The sequence below is a fragment of the Capra hircus genome, chromosome 4, assembly GCF_001704415.2.
Source record: "Capra hircus breed San Clemente chromosome 4, ASM170441v1, whole genome shotgun sequence".
Classification (NCBI taxonomy): Eukaryota; Metazoa; Chordata; class Mammalia; order Artiodactyla; family Bovidae; genus Capra; species Capra hircus.
In genome coordinates, this window is record NC_030811.1 from 97,488,940 (window position 1) to 97,514,664 (window position 25,725).

Genomic DNA, 25,725 nt, shown 5'->3' on the forward strand with positions numbered 1-25,725 from the left:
AGCCATGGCTAGGATCTCTAATTTCGTTCCAGAAGTTTATGAAATAATCAATATAGGTACTCTTGAGAGTCTTGAAAACCAGTCTTAAAAGGTCATTTATTGAGAGGCAAGAGACAGATGTCACTGATTTGGTTTTTGCTCTCTAGCGCTACAAAAGTATACTTAAAGCTTGAAATAATCCTGCATCAGGTTGCCTTTTAAATTGTGGGTACACAACTGGTCTTTGTTTTCTTGAACGCAAAATGGAAATAATATCTGTCTTACTGGATCGTGTGAGACTCAAAAATGTAATTTACATTAACAATGCTGGCTATTACTGTTATTCACAAATAGGTCATTTTTCTGTATTTCAGTTTTGCAAATACAGAATAAAGATCAAATTCAGTGTAGTCTTTTCCCCCTTACAATATCATACATCCAGAAAGAGCATAGTAAAATTTAAAGAGTATTATTAGGGACTTCCCTGGTGTTACAGTGGATGAGAATCTGCCTGGCAGGGCAGGGAACATGGGTTCGATTCCTGGTCCAGGAGGATCCCATGTCCGATGGAGTGACTAAACCCATTGGCCCCAAATACTGAGCCAGTGCTCTAGAGCCTGAGGGCCACAACTGCTGAAGCCTTGTGGGCCCGAGAGCCCATGCTTAGCCAAAAAAGAGGCGCCGCATGAGAAGCCTGTACACCGCACCTAGAGAATAGCCCCCATTCACCTCAGCTAGAGAGAAGCCTGCATGCAGCAATGAAGACCCAGCACAGCCAAATTAGTTAATTCTTTAATTAAAAATAAAAAGTATTATGGAGATTTCATTTTAACGTGACAAATACAGGAATTTTGGTAACATGACTTTTCACATGTGGTGGTTTAATTCCCACACTTAGAGTATATTTAGGGAACTGAGATTAATTCAACCAACTCTCAATACGCTGCCTGTGGACAGACAATGTGTCGCCTGCACTGTGGTTGCCACTAGCTCAAGGTAGCACTGAAATCTAAATTCAACAATCAATTAAAACAACTCAGTTCTTTACTCAAATACCAGCCACGTCTCACGCTCTAAACAACTGTGTGTGGTTAATAGCACTGTATTAAACAGTGCAATGTACAGAACATTTTTATCATTGCAGAATATTATACTGGTCAGGACTGAGAGAAAAGTCTTGTTTTTACTGCTTTTTGAAAAGAGCCAGAAGTTTGAAATAAGATGTGCTTGTATGCTCAGTCGCTGAGTCGTGTCTGACTCTTTGTGACCCCTGGGATTGCCAGGCTCCTCTGTCCATGGGACTTTGCAGGCATAAGTACCGGAGCAGATGGCCATTTCCTTCTCCAGGTGATCTTCCTGACTCAGGGACTGAACTCACATCTCCTGTGTCTTCTGCACTGGCCAGAAGATTCTTTACCACTGAGCCACCTGGGAAACCTCAATATGTGATTATACTATGTGATAAACTGCTTGAGAAGCCTGACAAATTTCTGCAAATTGAACCAGTATAAAAACTGGAAAAACCAAATTACCAGAGTGTTTTCTTGCGTGATAACTTCAGAATTTTAATTTGTGTTATTAGCTTTGAATATTTCATTTTAATAGAGGATGGGAAATAATGGAGATAACACTACCATTTTCATTATCTGGAATGCTAGTGTTTGAAAATAAAATAAACTGGAGCAGAGCTGGAAATTGAACATGTACCAAGACAAATTTGCTAATAATTGAACCTTGAGACTGGAATTAAATGTATCTAATAGAATAGAACCTTTAAAATCATTGTTTCAAGAAATGGAGTATCCATATCAGAATACAATGAAAATAAGGTGTTTGAAGAATTTGTTAGTTATAAACAATATTCAATTTGACTAATGTTAATTATTTTTGTACTTAAATCTTTGCAGAGAAGAATGTAAAAGCAGAAATCATAAAAGCAGAAAAATTCCATCAGAGCACAGTTTAATTATTCCCAACAAAATTAATAGACTCTAATTGCCATGCTTATTTTTCACTTTATTTTGTACTTTGTTGTACCTTGTAATATATATTATGTGTGTATAGCTATATATGGGTCTGTGGACATAAATGGCATATGTGCAGGTGTATACTCTTCACTTTTGTGGGGAAATTTTTAAAGAAGCCTAACCTTGGGCAAGTCAGAGAATGTGTGAATTTGGGTGTCAATCACATGATCTTCAGAACTAAATATTGACTGCTTGAGGCAAAACAAAGACACCTTGCTTTTATACCTAGCTTCACGTACAGTTCCAATTGTGAAGAGAGAGTTTCGCCAGTAATTGGATGGGTTAAAACGGGCTTTGTTAAAGGGAAGTAGGCTTTTGAGCCTCTTCTTCAGAGGCTATTACTGCTAAAGAGAATTGGGGATTTCCATTTACCATCTCACTTCATGAGATGCTGTAGGCAGGAAACCAGGCTTGCTATGTTCATTTGCCATTTGCAATCTCCTATGTTTTCTGTATAACCCTTAGCACAAACTGCTTAAAAGGAAAAAGACTTTTCTTCAGGGAAGTGTACTTTCTGAGAGATGAGTAAGTACTGGGTAAGACCTACAGCCAAATTTAGGGACAGGAAAAAAATTTTTACAGGGTAGAGTACAGATGTAAAAATAACCTCTGTGAAGACAGATTGAGGCCCTATGACCTGTTTTCAAAATACTAAATGAAAAAATAAACATTTTCATCACATAAGAAAAAGTGAGCTGATCTAAGCGAGAAGGTTATGGCAAGAACCATCCCAAGCGTTTTTAATGCAATACCGCGAGATTTAGTAGTAGTCCAGCTCTCTCTCTATTTTTTTATTGTTGTAAAGTAATTGTGAAAAAGGCCTTTGACATTTTATTTGTTTTCTCTGATGCACCCTATAAATCTTTGCAAAAAGTATACATGTTACCTCTCAAATTTAGCTGAAATTGGGCTTAAGGAAAATTGGATTTGTTCTTCCTTGTATGTTGTCATATATGCCCATAATTTCTTTTTAAATAACTTTTCAATACTTTTATATGTGAAATTAAGGTGCAATTCAGAGCATCATAAAACTTTTAGTTTATAACATACCATGAATTGCAAATGGCAAATGGTCATTTTGTCAAGCAGAAACAATTTTAGTAGAGTAACATGTTTCTTGACCAAAAGTAGTTTTAAATTTAAATTATACATTTGTGTTTATGTTCAGTATGTACATTACATACAAGAAAGGCAAGCAGAAAACTGTGATACTCATGTTCTCCAAATTTTCGTGTTCAGTATTATGAAAACTGATACTGAGGTACCATAACCTTCGTTTTATAAATAACGATGATCACAAATGAAAAGATATAAGTGCAAATGGATACTTTTTGTCTTTCTTCCAGATGAATGTGACAACACACGCTTTTTATTCTTTCTTATTTTGTGCTGAGTTGTGGTGTAAAAGAATTAAATCAGTGCCATAAAGGGGGAGCATGGAAGAGAGGATTAGCTCATCATGCAGGATGAGTTAGGTCATAGTTTATCCAACCATAATTCAAGTGCTGTATTCTCCAAGTCTGGAAGTTATGGCCATGTGAAGGATCAGTGCCAAAAAGTCTTTTATCATAGACTGAAACTGCTTATTCCTGCAGCTCGTGAGGCTTTAGATGGTTAGTTAGAAGTAGTCAGGTATTTTCTTTTTGAGGCTCAGGATTGTCTTCTGTTCTCTGCCCTTGGTTTATAAAAGTGACCATATTACTTTGCATTAGCTATACAGTGACACTTTGTCAAGGGGAGGAAATCAATTTATAATGTATGTATGTGTATATGTATATATGCGTGTGTGTATATCTTTTTCAATAACGGTAAACAGAAGTAGCATTAATGTGAAGCATAGAGTTATATTTGAACTAAGGCTTTGGTAAAAATGAAAGATGTAAAGCACTGGTTTTCAAACTGTGGGTTGTGGCCCATAATGAATTCAACTTAAGGGGTCTTGGACAAAAGAATTTTAAGAACGAAATAGAAGAGAATAGGTTAGTAGCGGAAGGAAAATATTGGCACGTGTAGGAAACCTCCTAGTGTGTGTGTGTGTATTTGTGCTGGATTAAGACGTAAATTGTTTTCCTTACTTTTTCTTCCTATTGGCCTTGAACAAAAATAGTCTGTAAGCTATTAGTGTCGACTAAAGAGGACAAATTTGCTAGTTATGAAACTCTGGCAATTAATTTCACTAAGGTTGCTTCTCATCTGTAAAATGGTAATAATGCAGTCTCCTTCACAGGGTTAATGGGAGAGTTAAGTAAGACGATGTTTCATGTTCAAGTGCCCAGCGTGGTTCCTGGGCATATCACACAGTCAGTAAATGACACATTTTCTTAGTAGTTAACCTTGTGACTACTAAACTAACTTCTGATTTTTCATAATGCATGAAATTGTATTCCTGGATATCTTGAAATGGCTGAAGGAAGTGACAGGTATTTTATCAAAGTTGCACGTGGAAGGAAATAAACTAGAGCAACAGATGTCATTAGGTTGAGGTGTGCTGGTGAATGACAGATGAATGACAGGCTTTTAGACTGCTGTATTTGGTTAAGGTTATTCCTTCCATTCCAGTAACTCCTGGTTGATTAGGAACCATGTAGCCATTCGCCCCATTAGCCGTCTCACCCTCATACTTTTCATATGACCAAACAGACCTCAGAGGATGATCGGGGTTTACCTTGTCAGATGCATATGGTCTTGTTTCAGAGGCTTCTCTCATAAGATGGAACTATTTATTGTGATAAGGTTTCAGCTTATTTATCATCATCCAGATAATCTGCAGTCATTAGCTCTTATGACTAGACATTCAAGTTCACTACCCTTGTCTTGGAATAGGCACAATGAATAGGTGTCAGAAATAAAGTATGGACCGCATTTAAACTGCAGTTGTGTAGTCTTACTTCGCTAATTAAATCTGTCATGTTTATCCAGGTTTTTTGTATGTTCTTTTTCTCTTACCCGTGGGAAGATTCCTTGATGGCAAAAAGGAAGTCTTTTGCATGACTGGACATAAATGCATGTTTTATGTATGAATGATACCTGGTTGTCAGTATATAAATTGTATCGTGACAGATTCACATTTCCTCAGCTTTTTTTTTTTTTTTTAAATTTTAATGAAAGACCATTTTTCAGTCTTCCAAATGATTTACAGCTGTCACTGCCTAAAGTGGAGAAAGGTGGAATAGGAAAGTAGTGCTTCATGCTTTGGGTTCTGTCCACCAACCAACCCTGGGCAACAGGATTCTGACCCACATACCCTCCAGTGAGTCTGCAGAGCAGCCTAGTGTCCCTGAATGCCAAAGAACTCTCCATTACTTAAAAGAGTCGTGGAATGTCTGTCTCCGTTGTACTAGTACCAGAGGTTTGGGTTGTTTGATGCCCAAGAAATATACAGTTCTTTATATGGTCTATGTATTAATTATCTCTCCATTTCCTTTTTTTTGTTTGTTTGTTTGAGAGCACTGTGAATTTATTTAAGTATGTAAAGACAAATAATTTGTTTTCCAGGTCTGAAAATGAATAAAGGTGCCATCACCCCTCCTCGTACTTCTCCAGCAAACACGTGTTCCCCAGAAGTAATCCATCTGAAAGATATAGTGTGTTACCTGTCTCTCCTTGAAAGAGGAAGACCTGAGGATAAACTGGAGTGTATGTGCTTCTCCATTTAATTTACTTATCATGATTGGGGTGGGGGAAGGGCCTGGATATTGACAAACTTAAAATTGTTTCTACTATGGTTGCCTACATTCTTATTAAATGAAGTGACCTTAGTTATTAATAATAAAAAATCCTCCAACTGAAAATCAGACAGTTAAAAGATACTAAGAATCTATCAATTTTAGGTTATTATTGATCAAAGTCTATTTATTTCTGAGTATTTGAGTATGTTCATCAATTGACCTATTTTTTTAATTTGCTCAGTTTGTTAACCAGGTTATGTTGAAAAGTATCTTTTGTGTTCTTTTGAAAAAAAAAAAAACAAAAAACGCTTACTTCTAATATATAAAAGATCTTCTCATTGGTCAGAAAGAGGGTTCAGTTCATTATACACAGTCCACCTGAGCCTTTCTCTTTGGAAATCTTCATTGAAAGCTTCTGCACTAAGTTTCTTCGCTAGGAACAAATAATTTCTTAAATGCCAAATATGAGAGTTTCATTTCTAGAAACTAACTCTGAATATTATAATTAAAGAATAGCTATTTTCCTTCTAGCATGTAGCAGGCATTTCTGATAGAGAATTTCAATCTAGTTGAAAGGAAATTTGATCTCTTTAATAAAATACAGTTACTGAGCTCTCTCTGGTGGTGGACTGTACTCATTGCAAGGCAGGAATATACTTTTTTTTAAACCTTTACTGTAAGCCCAATCATTTAATAATCTATTCTGTCTCTAAAGTCCTTGCTAAATAGAGAGCTGGTGGTTTGTTCAGTAATCTGATTAGCCTGGTTATATTAGATAGCGTTAAAATGAATTAAACATTCTTGCTAGCTACTGGGATGATAGTAAAGACAATGAATCCTAAATTTGATATTTTAAAATCAAATATAGAATATTATGACAGCTCAGAACTATGGTTAGGTAGCATGATTGGTTAAATTTAATGATAACTTTCTAAATAATATTTCTGTTACTAATAAAGAATTTAATATATGATTATTTAAGTCACACCTGCTTAGGTTATGAATAAACCATATTAACATCATTCTTTAAATACATATTTATTAGTTCTAAATGTTGAATATTTGCATTTCAAGATTTATTTGTATTCCTAAGAACCTGTAGAAATCTCTCTCATTCCAAAATAAATATTAATGTTTAGTGAATTTCTATTGAAGTAAAGGCCAGCAAGAAAGTTTTCTCAGGTGTTATCAGGGCCAGGTTTGGGATGATTTTAAACATCCAAAGACAAATATTCTATTCCAGGTCTGAGAATGAATAAAGACAACATTGCTTCTCCCAAGACAGTCTTTGTGTTCCAGTTTAATTATTTTTAGGTCAACTGGAAGTATTTTGTTTTTAAGGTAGAATTCTTAAGAGGTATGTTTTGGTATGTTTTAAGTTCTCTGTTTGAATCTTTGAATCCGTAGTCTTTGTCCGCTATTGCAAGGCAGAATGTCAACCCAGGAATGATTCAAAAACATTTGATGAATCAAGTCAAACCTGATCTGCCGCTTACCTTTCTTCAGTGTTATCACTCCCCTTCTTTCTGTTCTTTGAGTTTTCCAGCTCTTTTTTGAGCTTATAACATTCAGTTACATTTTCTTTTTGTCTTAACCATATCTTTAGCTTTTCCTCATAGACAGACCTGTTAGCTCCTGACATTACCGCTGTGGTTTTCACCAGGTCTGGAAAGTAAATGCATTTCAATTTCAGAAGCACATGAAGGTACCAGCTATACTGTGGTTTTCCTCTCTACCATCCTCAAGTTTGGAGGACCTTAACCTGGTTCTTACTCATCTGGAGCTTCTGTTTATGTCTGTTTTTTAAATGCCAGTGTTTGGCTCCTTGCTCTACCAATTAAATCAGAAATATTTCTTTCATGTACTTCCCTAGCCATGTACTTCTACATTTTCCCTTTTACAATTGCACATTTACAAATTCCTATATGCAGGTCAGGAAACAACAGTTAGAACTGGACATGGAACAACAGACTGGTTCCAAATAGGAAAAGGAGTACGTCAAGGCTGTATATTGTCACCCTGCTTATTTAACTTCTATGCAGAGTATATCATGAGAAACGCTGGGCTTTAAGAAGCACAAGCTGGAATCAAGATTGCCGGGGGAAATATCAATAACCTCAGATATGCAAATGACATCACCCTTATGGCAGAAAGTGAAAAGGAACTAAAAGCCTCTTGATGAAAGTGAAAGAGGAGAGTGAAAAAGTTGGCTTAAAGCTCAACAGTCAGAAAATGAAGATCATAGCATCTGTTCCCATCACTTCATGGGAAATAGATAGGGAAACAGTGGAAACAGTGTCAGACTTTTTTTTTTTTTTGAGCTCCAAAATCACTGCAGATGGTGACTGCAGCCATGAAATTACAAGATGCTTACTCCTTGGAAGAAAAGTTATGACCAACCTAGATAGCATATTCAAAAGCAGAGACATTACTTTGCCGACTAAGGTCCATCTAGTCAAGGCTATGGTTTTTCCTGTGGTCATGTCTGGATGTGAGAGTTGGACTGTGAAGAAAGCTGAGTGCCGAAGAATTGATGCTTTTGGACTGTGGTGTTGGAGAAGACTCTTGAGAGTGCCTCAGACTGCAAGGAGATCCAACCAGTCCATCCTAAAAGAGATCAGCCCTGGGTGTTCATTGGAAGGACTGATGCTAAAGCTGAAACTCCAGTACTTTGGCCACCTCATGCGAAGAGTTGACTCATTGGAAAAGACCTTGATGCTGGGAGGGATTGGGGACAGGATGAGAAGGGGACGACAGAGGATGAGATGGCTAGATGGCATCACTGACTCGATGGTTGTGAGTCTGAGTGAAGTCCGGGAGTTGGTGATGGACAGGGAGGCCTGGCGTGCTGCAATTCATGGGGTCGCAAAGAGTCGGACATGACTGAGCAACTGAACTGAACTGAACTGAACATTCATATGTTGTATTACAGTTACAGATTCTGAAAATTTTTTCAATAAGTTTTTAAAAAAATTTAATGGTTGTTAATTGGTGTGCCTGTGTACTTAGTCACTCAGTTGTGGCTGATTCTCTGTGACCCCATGGACTGTAGCCCCCCAGGCTCCTCTGTCTATGGGATTTCCCAGGCAATAACACTGAAGTGAATTGCCATTTCCTTCCCCAAGGAATCGTCCCAACCCAGGAATCGAAACAGCATCTCCTGCAGCTCCTGCACTGCGGGTGGATTCTCTATCACTGAGCCATCAAGGAAACCCCTGGTAGTTAATTTAATACATACTTATTTCCAAAATGGTTATGACTTATTAAACACAATATATACTGGAGAGAAGAAAGTAAGAAAATTAAAATTAACACAAAAGTGGATATGATGAAGCGCCTGATATAATTAACTTTTGCAGCTGAGTATTGTTTTGGAATCTCAGTTTTCAAGTAGCTAAGTAATAAAGGAGTAGAGACACATTGCCTCAGGTCAGAGATTCTTGAACTATATCACATGTAAGAATCACCTGCAGAACTTATGAACACACTTACTGGGCCTCAACTCTAGTCATTCAGCCGGCTTGGAATGGGATTTTAGAATTTTCAGGTCATGCTTATTTGGCAGGAACCACATTTTGAGAAGCGTTGGTTTATGCAATTCCTTTTGTCTAATGAAAATACATAATACACACACATACACAGACACACAATTCACCTGAAACTACAATTGTTTTTTGGAATTGTCTGTGACAGTATTTGATATGCTTTCCCTGGATTATTAGAGAAGGAAATGGCAACCCACTCCAGTATTCTTGCCTGGAGAATCCCATGGACAAAGGAGCTTGGCAGGCTACAGTCCATGGGGAGTCGGACACGACTAGGTGACTTTCACTTCACTTGCCTGGGTTATTACATAAATGAATGGAACTGTTTTAAATTTCTTCCCCCGACAAAACAATGTTTTATAGATCTATTCAGTGATTGCTGCCACTTCTAATCTCTCCACCTCTCTTCTCTGCCAGGCATTTACAAAATGTTTAGAAGAAAGCATTTTTTTTTTCCCATTGAAAGGAAACTAACAAACCAAAGCTCTTGAACTTTCCCCTGATTACATCATCTTCAACTTGCTTTCCATCACTGGTCTTTAACTCAACGCTAATGCCCAAATGTGGGCTTTCCAGGTACTGAGACCATCCTCCCCGCCCTCCCCCTACCGATCAGTACAAGGTATTTATTCACCTGCTCCCATGCACCCTTGGAAAGTAGCTGTGCATGTATGTGTGTGCATGTCCTCAAGTTGTGGAGGAATTCTATTTTCATGTCTCCTCGCTGGCACAAGTTACCAACCATCCAGACGCACAGATGAGAACATTGTGCCAGGGCCGACTTGCCCACTTGCCCTTAAGCCCACGACAGTGCTTTATGGAGAGTCATTCAGTATATCCCTCTTAGAGTCTCCTTACGTTCCTCAAATCTGCGACCTCACCTCCATTTTATTTCAGCCACTCACTTTTGTTGCTACACCCTAAAACCTGTAGGGCTTCCCAGGTGGTGCTAGTGGTAAGGAACCTGCCTGCCAATACAGGAGACAGAAAAGGCGCAGGTTCGATCCCTGGAGGAGGGCATGGCAACCCATTCCAGAATTCTTGCCTGGAGAATCGCATGGACAGAGGAAGCCTGGTGGTCTACAGTCATAAGGGCGAAAAAGGTCAGACACGGCTGAGACAAATTAGCACACATGCGCAAGGCTTGTAATTTCCAAAGACTACTCTCATTCTAAAAATTTAAATTCTGGGATTTTACTTGTACTACAGCCTGTGTTTACTTAACTTACTTTCCAACTTTTAATTTAAATATTTATAGCACAGTTCTCGAGAACTTGGACCCTTCATTTCACTAATTGAATGAATCTTAGCTTTGACCCTTACTATCTAAGTGATCTGGGCACATATGTAAAATCTCTCAGGCCTTAGTTTCCTCAACTGTAAAACTGATAAAATAATAGTGTCTATCTTGTATGTTCCTTTAAGAATTAAATGAACCATTATTTGCTAACATAAATTCCTTTACATTTCTGTGAATGTTAAGTGAAATAAAAATGAGAATTCTCACCCCTTGACCACTTCCTCTTGCTTGAGCTTGCCTGCATTTTTTGCATCTCCCACCGCATCACATAAAGACTGATTCATAATCTGTGAGGTCAACCATTCCTTTTTACTTAGGTTCGGACAGTCCAGTTTATTTGCTAATATACCAAGCTGCCAGAGATATTGTGAAATACAAATACAGTTCAATGGATTATAACTCTACTCACAAACCTCAGCTGGCCTTCAGTGCCTTTAGTGTTTCTTTAATCATTGATATTCCTCTAGTTAGAAGTTCATTTAGGTGTTTTGTTACTTCAAACACCTACTATGTAATCATCATTTCACTGAGCTGTGAATTCTTGTAACTTCCTCTCATATTACCTAAAACGTGTCAGCTTTTACACCTGTACTTTCCTCTTTCTCTTCTGACTCAAGATGAATGTGTGCCTTTGATCATTCCCTACTGAGTAACACACAAAAGTGAGCCCTTAACTTAAGCATCCATATACAAATCCAGCTCCACAATTTGACCCCAACCTACTGGGCCCATCTTGCATTTGGCTTTGATTTGCATAAAAAGTCCCAGGCTCATGAATCTACTTTTTAGTCACTGGACAAACCCGGAGCTTCTCCAGCTTCATGCCTTTGCTTAAAATGTGCCTTTGCTAGATGTGTATATGTTTCCCACAGTATATTAGATCCAGTCTGTGCATACATGATAAGTCGCTTCAGTTGTGTCTGACTCTTTGCAACTCCATGGACTGTAGCCCACCAGGCTCTTCTGTCCATGGGATTCTCCCACCAGGGAATCTTCCCAAACCCGGGACTGAGCTTGCGTCTCTCATGTTGCCTGCACTGGCAGATGGGTTCTTTACCACTATCGCCATCTGGTATAGTCTGCACTTGAAGTCCTGCTCACATCATGAATTGTGTTGCCATCTCTAATTAAAGTATTTCACTCTCCTTCCTTGTACCCTTATGCTGGGTATAAATTCCCACTCTAGTACCTACCACTTGAGTCTGTGTATTTTTCAAAAGATAGATGCTTGATTAAGGAGAGTTATATGGAACTGTAGACTATGGGTGCTTGACAAGAGAAAACTAATGGAAATTATTGAAGGTATCTCAGATAAACCATTATATCTACTACTGTGGGCAGGAATCCCTTAGAAGAAATGGAGTAGCCCTCATAGTAAACAAAAGAGTCCTAAATGTGGTACTTGGATGCAGTCTCAAAAATGACAGAATGATCTCTGTTCATTTCCAAGGCAAACCATTCAATATCACAGTAATCCAAGTCTATGCCCCAACCAGTAATGCTGAAGAAGTTGAAGTTGAATGGTTCTATGAAGACCTACAAGACCTTCTAGAACTGATATCCAAAATAGATGTCTTTTCATTACAGGGAACAAGAATTCAAAAGTAGGAAATCAAGAAATGCCTGGAGTAACAGGCAGATTTGGCCTTGGAGTACAAAACAAAGCAGGGCAAAGACTAAAGAGTTTTGCCAAGAATATGCACTGGTCATAGCAAACGCCCTCTTCCAGCAACACAAGAGAAGACTCTACACATGGACATCACCAGATGGTCAATACCAAAATCAGATTGATTATATTCATTGCAGCTGAAGATGGAGAAGCTCTATACAGTCAGCAAATACAAGACTCGGAGTTGACTGTGGCTCAGATCATGAACTGCTTATTGCCAAATTTAGATTTAAATTGAAGAAAGTAGGGAAAACCACTAGACCATTCAAGTATGACTAAATCAAATCCCTTACAATTATACAGTGGAAGTGACAGATAGATTCAAGGGATTAGATCTGATAGAGTGCCTGAAAAACTATGGATGGAGGTTTGTGACATTGTGCAAGAGGCAGTGATCAAGACCATCCCCAAGAAAAAGAAATGCAAAAGGCAAAATGGTTGTCTGAGGAGGCCTTATAAATAGCTGAGAAAGGAAGAGAATCTAAAGTCAAAGGAGTAAAGGAAAGATATACCCATTTGAATGCAGAGTTCCAAAGAATAGCAAGAAGAGATAAGAAAGCCTTCCTCAGTGATCAAGGTAAAGAAATAGAGGAAAACAATAGAATGGGAAAGACTAGAGATCTTTTCAAGAAAATTAGAGATACCAAGGGAATATTTCATGCAAAGATGGGCACAATAAAGGACAGAAATGGTATGGACGTAACAGAAGCAGAAGATATTAAGAAGAGGTGGCAAGAATACACGGAAGAACTGTACAAAAAAGATCTTCATGACCCAGATAACCAAGATAGTGTGATCACTCACCTCGAGCCAGACATCCTGGAGTCAGAAGTCTTGTGGGCCTTAGGAAGCATCACTATGAACAAGCTAGTGGAGGTGATGGAATTCCAGTTGAGCTATTTCAAATCCTGAAAGATGATGCTGTGAAAGTGCTGCACTCAATATGCCAGCAAATTTGGAAAACTCAACAGTGGCCACAGGACTGGAAAAGGTCAGTTTTCATTCCAGTCCCAAAGAACGTTCAAACTACTGTACAGTTACACTCATCTTACATGCTAGTGAAGTAATGCTCAAAATTCTCCAAGCCAGGCTTCAACAGTACATGAACCATGAACTTCCAGATGTTCAAGCTGGATTTAGAAAAGGCAGAGGGACCAGAGATCAAATTGCCAACATCTGCTTGATCATGGAAAAAGCAAGAGAATTCCAGAAAAACATCTACTTCTGCTTTACTGACTACTCTAAAGCCTCTGGCTTTGTGGATCACAACAAGCTGTGAAAAATTCTGAAAGAGATGCGAATACCAGAGCATCTGATCTGCCTTTTGAGAAATCTGTATGCAGGTCAAGAAGCAATAGTTAGAACTGTACATGGAACAACATACTGGTTCCAAATCAGGAAAGGAGTACATCAAGGCTGTATGTTGTCACCCTGTTTATTTAACTTATATGCAGAGTACATCATGAGAAATGCCAGACTGGAGGAAACACAAGCTGGAATCAAGATTGCTGGGAGAAATATCAATAACCTCAGATACGCAGATGACACCACCCTTATGGCAGAAAGCGAAGAAGAACTGAAGAGCCTCTTGATGAAAGTGAAAGGGAGAGTGAAAAAGTGGGCTTAAAGCTCAACATTCAGAAAACTAAGATCATGGTATCTGGTCCCATCACTTCATGTTAAATTTATGGGGAAACAATGGAAACAGTGACACTTTGTTTTGGGGGGCTCCAAAATCACTGTAGATGGTGACTGCAGCCATAAAATTAAAAGATGCTTGCTCCTGCTCAGAAAAGCTATTACCAACCTACACAGCATATTAAAAAGCAGAGACACTGCTTTGCCAACAAAAGTCTGTCTAGTCATAGCTATGGTTTTTCCAGTAGTCATATGGATGTGAGTGCTGGACCGTAAAGAAAGCTGAGCACCGAAGAATTGATGCTTTTGAACTGTGGTGTTGGAGAAATCTTTTGAGAGGCCCTTGGACTTCAAGGTGGTCCAACCAGTCCATCCTAAAGGAAATCAGTCCTGAATATTCATTGGAAGGACCGATGCTGAAGTTGAAACTCCCATACTTTGGCCACCTGATGCAAAGAACTGACTCTTTGGAAAAGACCCTGATTCTAGGAAAGGTTGAAGGTGGGGGAAAAGGAGAAAACAGAGGATGAGATAGTTGGATGGCATCACCAACTCAATGGACATGAGTTTTAGCAAGCTCCAGGAGTTGGTGATGGACAGGGAAGCCTGGTGTGCTGCAGTCCATGGGGTTGCAAAGAGTTGGACTCGACTGTGCGACTGAACTGAACTGTTTGAAGTTATCAAATAATATTAATTTTACACATTTTATTTAAAATGCTTGCCATTCAGTTTTGAATTAGTTTATCAAATTATTGATGACTTAGCTAGAATAAGTTCTAAGTGACCTTATAGTTAGTGAAAAGGAAATCAATACAAAAATATCCAGAAAATAGATAATTGACACACAGATAATGAGAACTACCCTGTACGTTAAAGTTACTGCTATGTCTAGAATCAGTCTTAGAACTACTGAAAATTAACATTGAAAAGACCTTCAGTTCAGGTCAGTTCAGTCACTCAGTCGTGTCCAACTCTTTGCGGCCCCATGAATTGCAGCATGATAGGCCTCCCTGTCCATCACCAACTCCTGGAGTTCACTCAGACTCATGTCAGTCAAGTCAGTGATGCCATCCAGCCATCTCATCCTCTGTCGTCCCCTTCTCCTCCTGCCCCCAATCCCTCCCAGCATCAGAGTCTTTTCCAATGAGTCAACTCTTCACATGAGGTAGCCAAAGTATTGGAGTTTCGGCTTCAGCATCATTCCTTCCAAAGAAATCCCAGGGCTGATCTCCTTCAGAATGGACTGGTTGGATCTCCTTGCAGTCCAAGGGACTCTCAAGAGTCTTCTCCAACACCACAGTTCAAAAGCATCAATTCTTTGATGCTCTGCCTTCTTCACAGTCCAACTCTCACATCCAGACATGACCACAGGAAAAACCATAGCCTTGACTAGACAGACCTTAGTCGGCAAAGTAATGTCTCTGCTTTTGAATGTACTATCTAGGTTGGTCATAACTTTTCTTCCAAGGAGTAAGCATCTTTTAATTTCATGGCTGCAATCACCATCTGCAGTGATTTTGGAGCACCCCCCCAAAAAAAAAGTCTGACACTGTTTCCACTGTTTCCCCATCTATTTCCCATGAAGTGATGGGACTGGATGCCATGATCTTCGTTTTCTGAATGTTGAGCTTTAAGCCAACTTTTTCACTCTCCTTAGACATCATCTAGTTAATCTTCCTGTATTGTCAATGAAAAATCTAAAGCCCAGAGAGGTTTATTATTATTTATACTATAAGTTTAGCTAGCTTTGACTAAAAGGCATGATTTCTGACCTACTGTGTGTCTGTTAGTCATTTTCATGTCTGACTCTGAAACCCCATGGACTGTAGTCCATTGGCTCCTCAGTCCATGAGATTTCCCAGTCAAGGATACTGGATTGGGTTGCCATTTCCTTCTCCAGGGGACCAACCCAAGTGTCCTGCATTGCAGGCAAATTTTTTACTGTCTTAGCCATCAAGAAGTCCCTCTGACTTGATGCTCTTTTTATTTTGCAAAGCTGCCTTTCCTTTTTTAGATTACTGTTTCTATTGTAGAAAATAGGAAAAAGTATAACACCATTACCTTAGATGCCAAAACTCTAAGTATTATTTTTGCCACTGCCCTTATGGTTTATTAAGTAGGTCTTGAAATACATAAAACAGTAAAAAATTATGAGTTAAAGAAATTCTGGCTTAAATGTCTTTTAAAATATAGACTGTAATCTTTAAAAACAATTTCCATAATAATATTTTCATATCAATAACATACAAAAAACAAAGACATATTCAATGCAGAGATAGATTAAAAACCTGAAAATCTTTTGGAAAACAAATTAATTCTGATGAATTATCCTCATATTACATAATGTGCCTTTCCTTTGATCTTTTAACCAAATTCATGTGTGGGCACATAATTGTTTCTATATAAAGTGTAATTGCATAAGCATAAAAATAGAAAAAAAGCAGTTTAAATGAGTTTGTGATTTCATAACAGGTACCCATCTTTGGAAGGTATCGTGTTGACAGAATAATTTTAATATTGAGCTTAAATTATTTTTGCACCTAAAATTCTATGTCCTTATATATTGGCTTTAAAAATAAAACCTAATTTTAATTAGATCCCATTTGTTTATTTTTGCTTTTATTTCCAGAATTCTGGGAGGTGGATCATAGAGGATCCTGCTGTGATTTATGTCTGAGAGTGTTTTGCCTATGTTCTCCTCTAGGAGTTTTATAGTTTCTGGTCTTACATTTAGATCTTTAATCCATTTTGAGTTTATTTTTGTGTGCGGTGTTAGAAAGTGATCTAGTTTCATTCTTTTACAAGTGGTTGACCAGTTTTCCCAGCACCACTTGTTAAAGAGATTGTCTTTACTCCATTGTATATTCTTGCCTCCTTTGTCAAAGATAAGGTGTCCATATGTGTGTGGATTTATCTCTGGGCTTTCTATTTTGTTCCATTGATCTATATGTCTGTCTTTGTGCCAGTACCATACTGTCTTGATGACTGTGGCTTTGTAGTAGAGCCTGAAGTCAGGCAAGTTGATTCCTCCAGTTCCATTCTTCTTTCTCAAGATTGCTTTGGCTATTCGAGGTTTTTTGTGTTTCCATACAAATCTTGAAATTATTTGTTCTAGTTCTGTGAAAAATGTGGCTGGTAGCTTGACAGGGATTGCATTAAATTTGTAAATTGCTTTGGGTAGTATACTCATTTTCACTATATTGATTCTTCCGATCCATGAACATGGTATATTTCTCCATCTATTAGTGTCCTCTTTGATTTCTTTCATCAGTGTTTTATAGTTTTCTATATATAGGTCTTTAGTTTCTTTAGGTAGATATACAACAAAGGAAAATATAAGCAAGGTGAAAAGACAGCCTTCTGAATGGGAGAAAATAATAGCAAATGAAACAACTGACAAACAACTAATCTCAAAAATATACAAGCAACTTCTGCAGCTCAATTCCAGAAAAATAAACGACCCAATCAAAAAATGGGCCAAAGAACTAAATAGACATTTCTCCAAAGAAGACATACGGATGGCTAACAAACACATGAAAAGATGCTCAACATCACTCATTATTAGAGAAATGCAAATCAAAACCACAATGAGGTACCACTTCACACCAGTCAGAATGGCTGCGATCCAAAAATCTGCAAGCAATAAATGCTGGAGAGGGTGTGGAGAAAAGGGAACCCTCCTACACTGTTGGTGGGAATGCAAACTAGTACAGCCACTTTGGAGAACAGTGTGGAGATTCCTTAAAAAATTGCAAATAGAACTACCTTATGACCCAGTAATCCCACTTCTGGGCATACACACGGAGGAAACCAGAATTGAAAGAGACACATGTACCCCAATGTTCATCGCAGCACTGTTTATAATAGCCAGGACATGGAAACAACCTAGATGTCCATCAGCAGATGAGTGGATAAGAAAGCTGTGGTACATATACACAATGGAGTATTACTCAGCCGTTAAAAAGAATTCATTTGAATCAGTTCTGATGAGATGGATGAAACTGGAGCCAATTATACAGAGTGAAGTAAGCCAGAAAGAAAAACACCAATACAGTATACTAACACATATATATGGAATTTAGGAAGATGGCAATGACGACCCTGTATGCAAGACAGGAAAAAAGACACAGATGTGTATAACGGACTTTTGGACTCAGAGGGAGAGGGAGAGGGTGGGATGATTTGGGAGAATGGGAATTCTAACTTGTATACTGTCATGTAAGAATTGAATCGCCAGTCCATGTCTGACGTAGGGTGCAGCTTGCTTGGGGCAGGTGCATGGGGATGACCCAGAGAGATGTTGTGGGGAGGGAGGTGGGAGGGGGGTTCATGTTTGGGAACGCATGTAAGAATTAAAGATTTTAAAATTTAAAAAAAAAAAAAATAATAAAAATAAAACCTACTGGTTCAATAATTCACTTGACCTTGGAGACTAATTGTATTTTTAAATTCTAACAAAAATAGGGTTATTATAATGTTTGAGGATAGGTATTAATTTTATCAATATTATTCAGACATGATTTTAGAACAGAAGGTATCTATAGGCTTTCTGCTGCTGTTAAGTCACTTCAGTTGTGTCCGACTGTGTGTGACCTCATAGACAGCAGCCCACCAGCCTCTCCCATCCCTGGGATTCTCCAGGCAAGAATGCTGGAGTTGGTTGCCATTTCCTTCTCCAATGCATGAAAGTGAAAAGTGAAAGTGAAGTTGCTCAGTCATGTCTGACTCTTAGTGACCCCATGGACTGCAGCCTACCAGGCTCCTCCATCCATGGGATCTATAGGCTTACCAAGCCAAATAATTTTCATCTTCCATAATGTTAATAACTGCCTTATTTTCTTTATTTGATTAGTTTTTCTATTCCTATATAACTAATTAATTTTCAAATCTTCCACCCTAAATTCTGGTTTAGAAACTTGTGCTCTTCATCCGTTCCCTCATCTTTCATTGTTAGTTACCTTCCACTTTTATCTTAAATGCTCAATCTTTGAAATCACTATTTTTAGATGTTAGAGTTCCAAGACAGAACTTATAATATTGTTAAATCTTACACCTTGTTTTCTTGTGTCTTTTATTTGACATCTGAGACATCTACTATGGGCTTCCAAGGTGGCACAGTGGTAAAGAGTCAGCCTACCAAAGCAGGAGATGAGACACAAGAGACAGGGGTTTGATCCCTGGGTTGGAAAGACCCCCTGGAGGAGGAAACAACACCCCGCTCTGTATTCTTACGTGGGAAATCCCGTGGACAGAGGACCCTGGCGCTCTACGGTCCACTGGGTCCCAAGGAGGTGGACATGACTGAGCACATCTTCTACATCTATGATGCCTTTTTTTTTTTAACTCTTTCTAGCATAATTTGCACTTCACAGAGAATCCATTTTGTTCTCGACACCATCCTTATTTACCTTTATTATTATTTCATAGCTTGAGACTTTCCTCTTAGTTATAAGATTCCCCTTCCTCCTTTCCTGCTTGCTGGTTTCTTCCAAAATACTTTGCCTTGATTTGAAACACCTGCTTGGTGCTTGTGGGTGGGTGGGTGGGTGGGTGAGGTTTAAGCCTGACTCATGAGAGATGAGGAAGGGGGAGTTAACTTTTCTCAGTGTTCAGTGTATACACCTTCATGTGATTGCAGTCTGTTTGGTATGATACACCTACCATCAGAATACCTGAACACCCTGAGCTCAGAGCCCCTGTGGTTTGACTGCTGTAAAGGTCAAAGGTCCAGTATCCTATAAGTCAGGGGGGTTGGCATACCCTCAGGTCCAAGGTGTGAGGGGGTTGCACTGAAAGGACTAATTTCTCTTCAGGAAAAATGTTAATTAGTTTCCCTTTCTGTGCGAATCTGTGCCCCCTCTTCACCGCCAGCTTAAGTTTATATTCCTTAGGTTTCTCAGTCAGTCCCCATGTCTTTTCCAGCTTCTAAAATTTTATGATTCTTATTTCCCCTCATGTTTCCTTTGTACTTGTGGGTTTATGCCTGTTTCATCCCTAATTGTTGCCAGTGGACTTTCAATAGAAAGGTAACATAAATGTACATGTTTAATATTTCATATTTTGCATGACCCCACTACAATTTTAAATTAGGAAAGTGGACTTACTTTTGAAAATAGAAGTTTTAGAATTCCTCTGTCTCATCCAGGATCAAAGAAAATGTTTGTCTTTGATTTATACTTGAGATTTGGACTACTGGATACTTAGTGCTCAATATATGTATGTTATTTTTATTATTGCTATAATAACTAAAACTTGAATTTCTCCAGCTTTCTTCCCTGATGAATTTGAATTTGTAGACAGCCGTTAACTCCTGTTAATGTGTTTAGAAATCAACACTAAAAATATACTAGGGCTTCTGTTTCATTCAGTAGCAAAACTGTTTCCGAGTCCAAGCTTGCCCTGCTCGCTGTGTGACAGGCCAGTGGATCTGAGAGAGGAGGTGTTGAGGCAAGGAAAACGACTTTATTTGGAAATTCAGGTGACTGAGAAGATGGCAGGCTACTGCCGCAAAATAAACTGTCTTATCAGGGTCTGGATGCCAGGTTCTTTTATCGATCAGAAATGTGGGGGAAGGTGAGGAAGCAAAGTAAAACAGCTATTAATTTTGCAAACATTTGCTAGAATGGCAAGCCTCTGGCAGGGGATGTGTTAATTTCTCCCTTCCTGCCAATTACAGGTGGACCTCTTTCTGAACAAAGGTGCTTTAACAGTCAGGTAGAGGGGCCGCATTCTCTGAGGCAGGCTATTCTATATGATAATAATAACAAAAGCAACTAAAAGCAAGTCAAAGAAACAGTTCCAACATGGAGTCAGAATTGGCTTCTTTTCTGCAACAAAGTGTTTTCAGATCAACTTTCCTGCTCAAAACAACTAGAACATTTAAACTCTATATTAAAAAAAAAAAAAAAAAAACTGTTTGTAAACTTATTAAGACAACGTTGTCCAACTTGTGGGTCAATTTCCTGGGAGTGGGGAGCCAGGTTTTTGCCAATATTTTTAAACTGTAATTTCTTAGATGGCTGAGAGGCTGAAAGGTTAAGAGCTTTGGTAGACAGATCTTGGGGGAAAAACTTGAATTCTGGAGTATTTCTAGTAAGTGTATTATGCTTCTAAGTGCGATTTAAATTTCCAATTTCTTTATAATGGATAACTTTGAGTACTTTATTATGATCAACTACTCATACATCTTCCTTTTTTGAAGCATCTGCTTGACTTTTTTGCCTTTCTTAAATGCAGTTTTTTTTTTTTTATTACTGAGCTATATGGTCTGTTCATAATATCCTAGAAACAAGTCCTTTGCTATATGTATGTGTGTTCTGAAAATATTTTTTCAAATCTGCAGCTGACTTATTTTATTAATAGTCTTTTTTTGATGAACAGAAGTTCTAATTTTGATGAATTTTTATTTAACTACTAAAAAATACAATCTTTGATGGTTCATATTGGCTTATGTTGATTTATGAAGATGTTGTCCTATATTTTCTTCTAGAATCTTTAAAGCTCTGCCTTCATGTAATTCAGTTTGAGCTTAATGTTCATACTTGGTGTGAAGTAAGGGTCATGGTGATTTTTTAGTATGAATATCCCCCCAGCTGTCATCATCATTTTTTGTAAAGACTTTTCTTATCTCACTGAGTTGTTTTGGCCCTTTTTGACCATGCATGTATGGATCTCTGTCTGTCCCGTTGTTTTATTTGCATATTCAGTATGCCACTGTCCTGATTCCTTGGATTTTTATCAACTCTTGAAGTTAGGTCATGTAAATCCTTCAGATTTGTTTTTTTCTTTTCCAAGTTGTTTGGATATTCCAAGTTTATTTTTTTAATTTTTATATTTCTGTGCTTAGTTGCTCAGTTGTGTCCAACTTTTTGAAATGCTTTGGACTGTAGCTCACCAAGCTCCTCTGTCCATGGGCTTTCCCAGGCAAGAATACTGGAGTATACTGCCCTTTCCTCCTTGATGGGATCTTCCAGACCCAGGGATTGAACCCAAGTCTCCTGTGTCTTCTGCACTGCCAGAAGATTCTTACCTGCTAAGTCATCAGTCATGTGAATATTTAAAACAAAGCTGCTGTTATTTTTGTTGAGATTGTCTCCATTATATGGAACAGTCTGTGAAGAATTTACATTTTAATGATATTAAATATTTCAATTCATTAACATAATACATCTTTTCATTTATATAGGTTTTATGTAGTTTTTCTTGGTGAAGTTTTCTATGGTTAACACAAAGGTCTTGTCCAACTCAATAAATTTTTCTTACATATTTAAGTTTTTGAATATTATTGTAAAAGGTATATTTTGTTTCAATTTCTATTTTTTGTTTTTCTCAATTTCAATTTTTTGTTTTTTGCAAGAAATAAAACTGCAGTTGCACTTTTATCTTACCACATCATTGAATATGTATACATATATATAGTTATAGGTAAACATCTATATCAGTATTTATACATTATAATTTCTAATATAATATATAACATGTTATATAAGATGTACTACTTAACATAGTTATATAAGTTCTAATATAGATATAATAAATATGATATATATGTTTAAATGTAAGACATGTCTATATATATATGATGGGGCTTCCCTGGTAGCTCAGATGGTAAGAGCAGGAGGCCCAGGTTAGATCCCTGGGAAGATCCTCTGGAGAAGGGAATGGCAACCCAATCCAGTATTCTTGCCTGGAGAATTCCATGGACAGAGGAGCCTGGTGGGCTACATACAGTCCATGGGTTTGCAAAGAGTCAGACATGACTGAGCAACTAACACTTTCACTTTCATATATATATATATTTGTTATATATATTCTAATACATATGTAAGTTCTTATATATATGAAATATGTATTTTTATATATAAGTTCCAATTCTTTTTGATGATTCAATAGAATTGTGTAAACATACAGATGCATCATTTATAATTAAAGATAGTTTTAATAATTATTTTCTTATATGTATGCCAACCCCTCGCTGTGCACAGACGGCACCTTTCAGTGTTAGCCCCCTGTCACACACCCTTCTCTTCAATTATCACTGCTGCTGCCTGTCCTCACCGTGGGTTATGAAAAGGTCCTTTTTCCTTGGGTCACTGCAATCTGGCTAATCTTCTAGGCTTGTGCTTCTGATCGGTGGAGGCTGCCTCTTGTGCAAACTCTATTTTCAAGTCAGGCTGATGGAGAAAAGGATCTAACTTTTCACCTGTTATGGTGCTTTATAAAGTCTGGATTTTAGAATCAAGGAAGAAGTTTCAGATGCTGCCCAAAATGAATGGCAGATACCCACACATTCACACCACTTGTGTGTGTGTCTTTGAGCTCATATTTCCACGAAAACTTGCCAGTAGGCATAGGTTTTCCACCTAGCAGAGCTGTATGAAATTGTTTGGCATTTACATAATCCTTATTCCAGTAAAGATTAACACAGTCACAACTGTCCCTCATTGTAAAATATAGTTAGGTTTTTGAAAGTCCTTGCCTTGTTCCTGGCATTTAACCCCTTCTTTGAGTGGTGTAAGAATTCTTGCCACTTAAAAGATATTTTTATCATTTTATGCTATACTAAAAAATCTTTTTTCTGTTTGTTTTTTTATAAAATTTATTTTAATTGGAGGCTAATTTCTTTTTACAGTATTGTGGTGGTTTTTGCCTTACATTCACATGAATCAGCCAGGGGTGTACATGTGTTCCCCATTCTGAACCTCCCCTCCCACCTCCCTCCCCATCCCATCCCTCAGGGTCATCCCAGTGCACCAGCCCTGAGCACCCTGTCTCATGCATTGCACCTGGACTTGTTCACATGTAATATATATATTTCACATATAATATACATGTTTCAGTGCTATTCTCTTAAATCATCCCACCCTTACCTTCTCCCACTGAGTCTAAAAGTCTATTCTTTACATCTGTGTCTCTATTGCTGTCTTGCATATAGGGTCATCGTTACCATCTTTCTAGATTCCACATATATGCATTAATATACTGTATTGGTGTTTTTCTTTATGACTTACTTCGCTCTGTATAATAGGCTCCAGTTTCATCCAAATCATTGGAATTGATTCAAATGCATTCTTTTTAGTAGCTGAGTAATACTCCATTGTGTATATGTACCACAGCTTTCTTATCCATTCGTCTGCTGATGGACATCTAGGTTGCTTCCATGTCCTGGCTATTGTAAACAGTGCTGCGATGAACATTGGGGTACATGTGTCTCTTTCAATTCTGGTTTCCTTGGTGTGTATGCCCAGCAGTGGGATTGCTGGGTCATATGGCAGTTCTATTTCCAGTTTTTTAAGGAATCTCCACACTGTTCACTATAGTGGCTGTACTAGCTTGCAATCCCACCAACAGTTTAAGAGGGTTCCATTTTCTCCACACCCTCTCCAGCATTAATTGCTTGTAGACTTTTGGATCGCAGCCATTCTGACTGGTGTGAAATGGTACTTCATTGTGGTTTTGATTTGCATTTCTCTGATAATGAGTGATGTTGAACATCTTTTCATGTGTTTGTTAACCATCTGTATGTTTTCTTTGGAGAAATGTCTATTTAGTTCTTTGGCCCATTTTTTGATCGGGTGGTTTATTTTTCTGGAATTGAGCTGTAGGAGTTGCTTATATATTTTTGAGATTAATTCTTTGTCAGTTGCTTCATTTACTATTATTTTCTCCCATTCTGAAGACTCTCTTTTCACATTGCTTATAGTTTCCTTCATTGTGCAAAAGCTTTTAAGTTTTATTAGGTCCCATTTGTTTATTTTTGCTTTTACTTCCATTACTCTGGGAGGTGGGTGATAGAGGATCCTGCTATGATTTACATCAGAGAGTGTTTTGCCTATGTTCTCCTTTAGGAGTTTTATAGTTTCTGGTCTTACATTCAGATCTTTAATCCATTTTGAGTTTATTTTTGTGTATGGTGTTAGAAAGTGTTCTAGTTTCATTCTTTTACAAGTAGTTGACCAGTTTTCCCAGCACCACTTGTTAAAGAGATTTTCTCCATTGTATATTCTCGCCTACTTTGTCAAAGATAAGGTGTCCATAGGTGCATGGATTTATCTCTGGGCTTTCTATTTTGTTCCATTGATCTCTGTTTCTGTCTTTGTGCCAGTACCATGCTGTCTGGATGACTGAAGCTTTGTGGTATACTAGAAAATCTTGAAATGCATAGTATCTATGTTGTGATAAGTTCTTTTTTTTCTTCCTGAATTTTATTATTTAGTATATAAGAACAATTATCATGGTCTGCAAGATATTTATGTCATTAAGCAAGCCTAACATTGTATCCTTTAATTCAGTAGGTATACATTTTCCCCTTACTTTTCAACATCTTTAAAGTCTGTTTTCATTTTATAATAAATAGGACATCATAGCAAGGTTGGTAGCATTTTTTTTTTCCTTTTAGTGATATGCAGGCTAGTTTTCATCACTGACTCAATGGACATGAGTTTGAGTAAATTCCAGCAGATAGTGAAGGGTAGGGAAGTCTAAAGTCCTGTAGTTCCTGGTCACAAAGAGTCGGACATGATTTAACAACTGAACAACAGCAGGCTAGTTTTGCATCTTATAAATATCTTAGAATTTTTAAAATATAATACTTATTTTTAAACATGAAAAATAATGAGTTACAGATTAAAATCATCTCATAGCTATGTCTCCTAGTTGTCGCTGTCTTTAGTTCATTATAAGCCTCAGACATCAAGACTCTTCAGAAAATTATACAAACCCAACACAAGCCCTCATTTCCATTCCTCTATTTTTACAGCTGTGGCATTCTTCTCTGTTGATCTCAGCCCAGCACCTGCAGCCTTTTCTGTAGTATCCTGGTGGTGTGTGAGCTCTTCAAGGGGTCGTTAGGTCAGCCATGGACCTCTGCCATCCTGCTTTCCTGAGCTCTCTGTGGTGG

General features: G+C 37.9%; 1 protein-coding gene across 8 annotated transcripts in view; it reads left to right on the forward strand.

Annotated features, from left to right (window-relative positions):
- Nucleotides 1-25,725, forward strand: part of DGKB (diacylglycerol kinase beta) — an 876,578-nt gene that overhangs the window by 223,590 nt on the left and 627,263 nt on the right. For all 8 annotated transcript variants that reach the window (XM_018047359.1, XM_005678984.3, XM_005678985.3 and 5 more), the window contains one exon: nt 5,502-5,642. In XM_018047359.1, the coding sequence (XP_017902848.1) occupies nt 5,502-5,642 (141 nt within the window). The remainder of the gene's footprint in view (nt 1-5,501; nt 5,643-25,725) is intronic.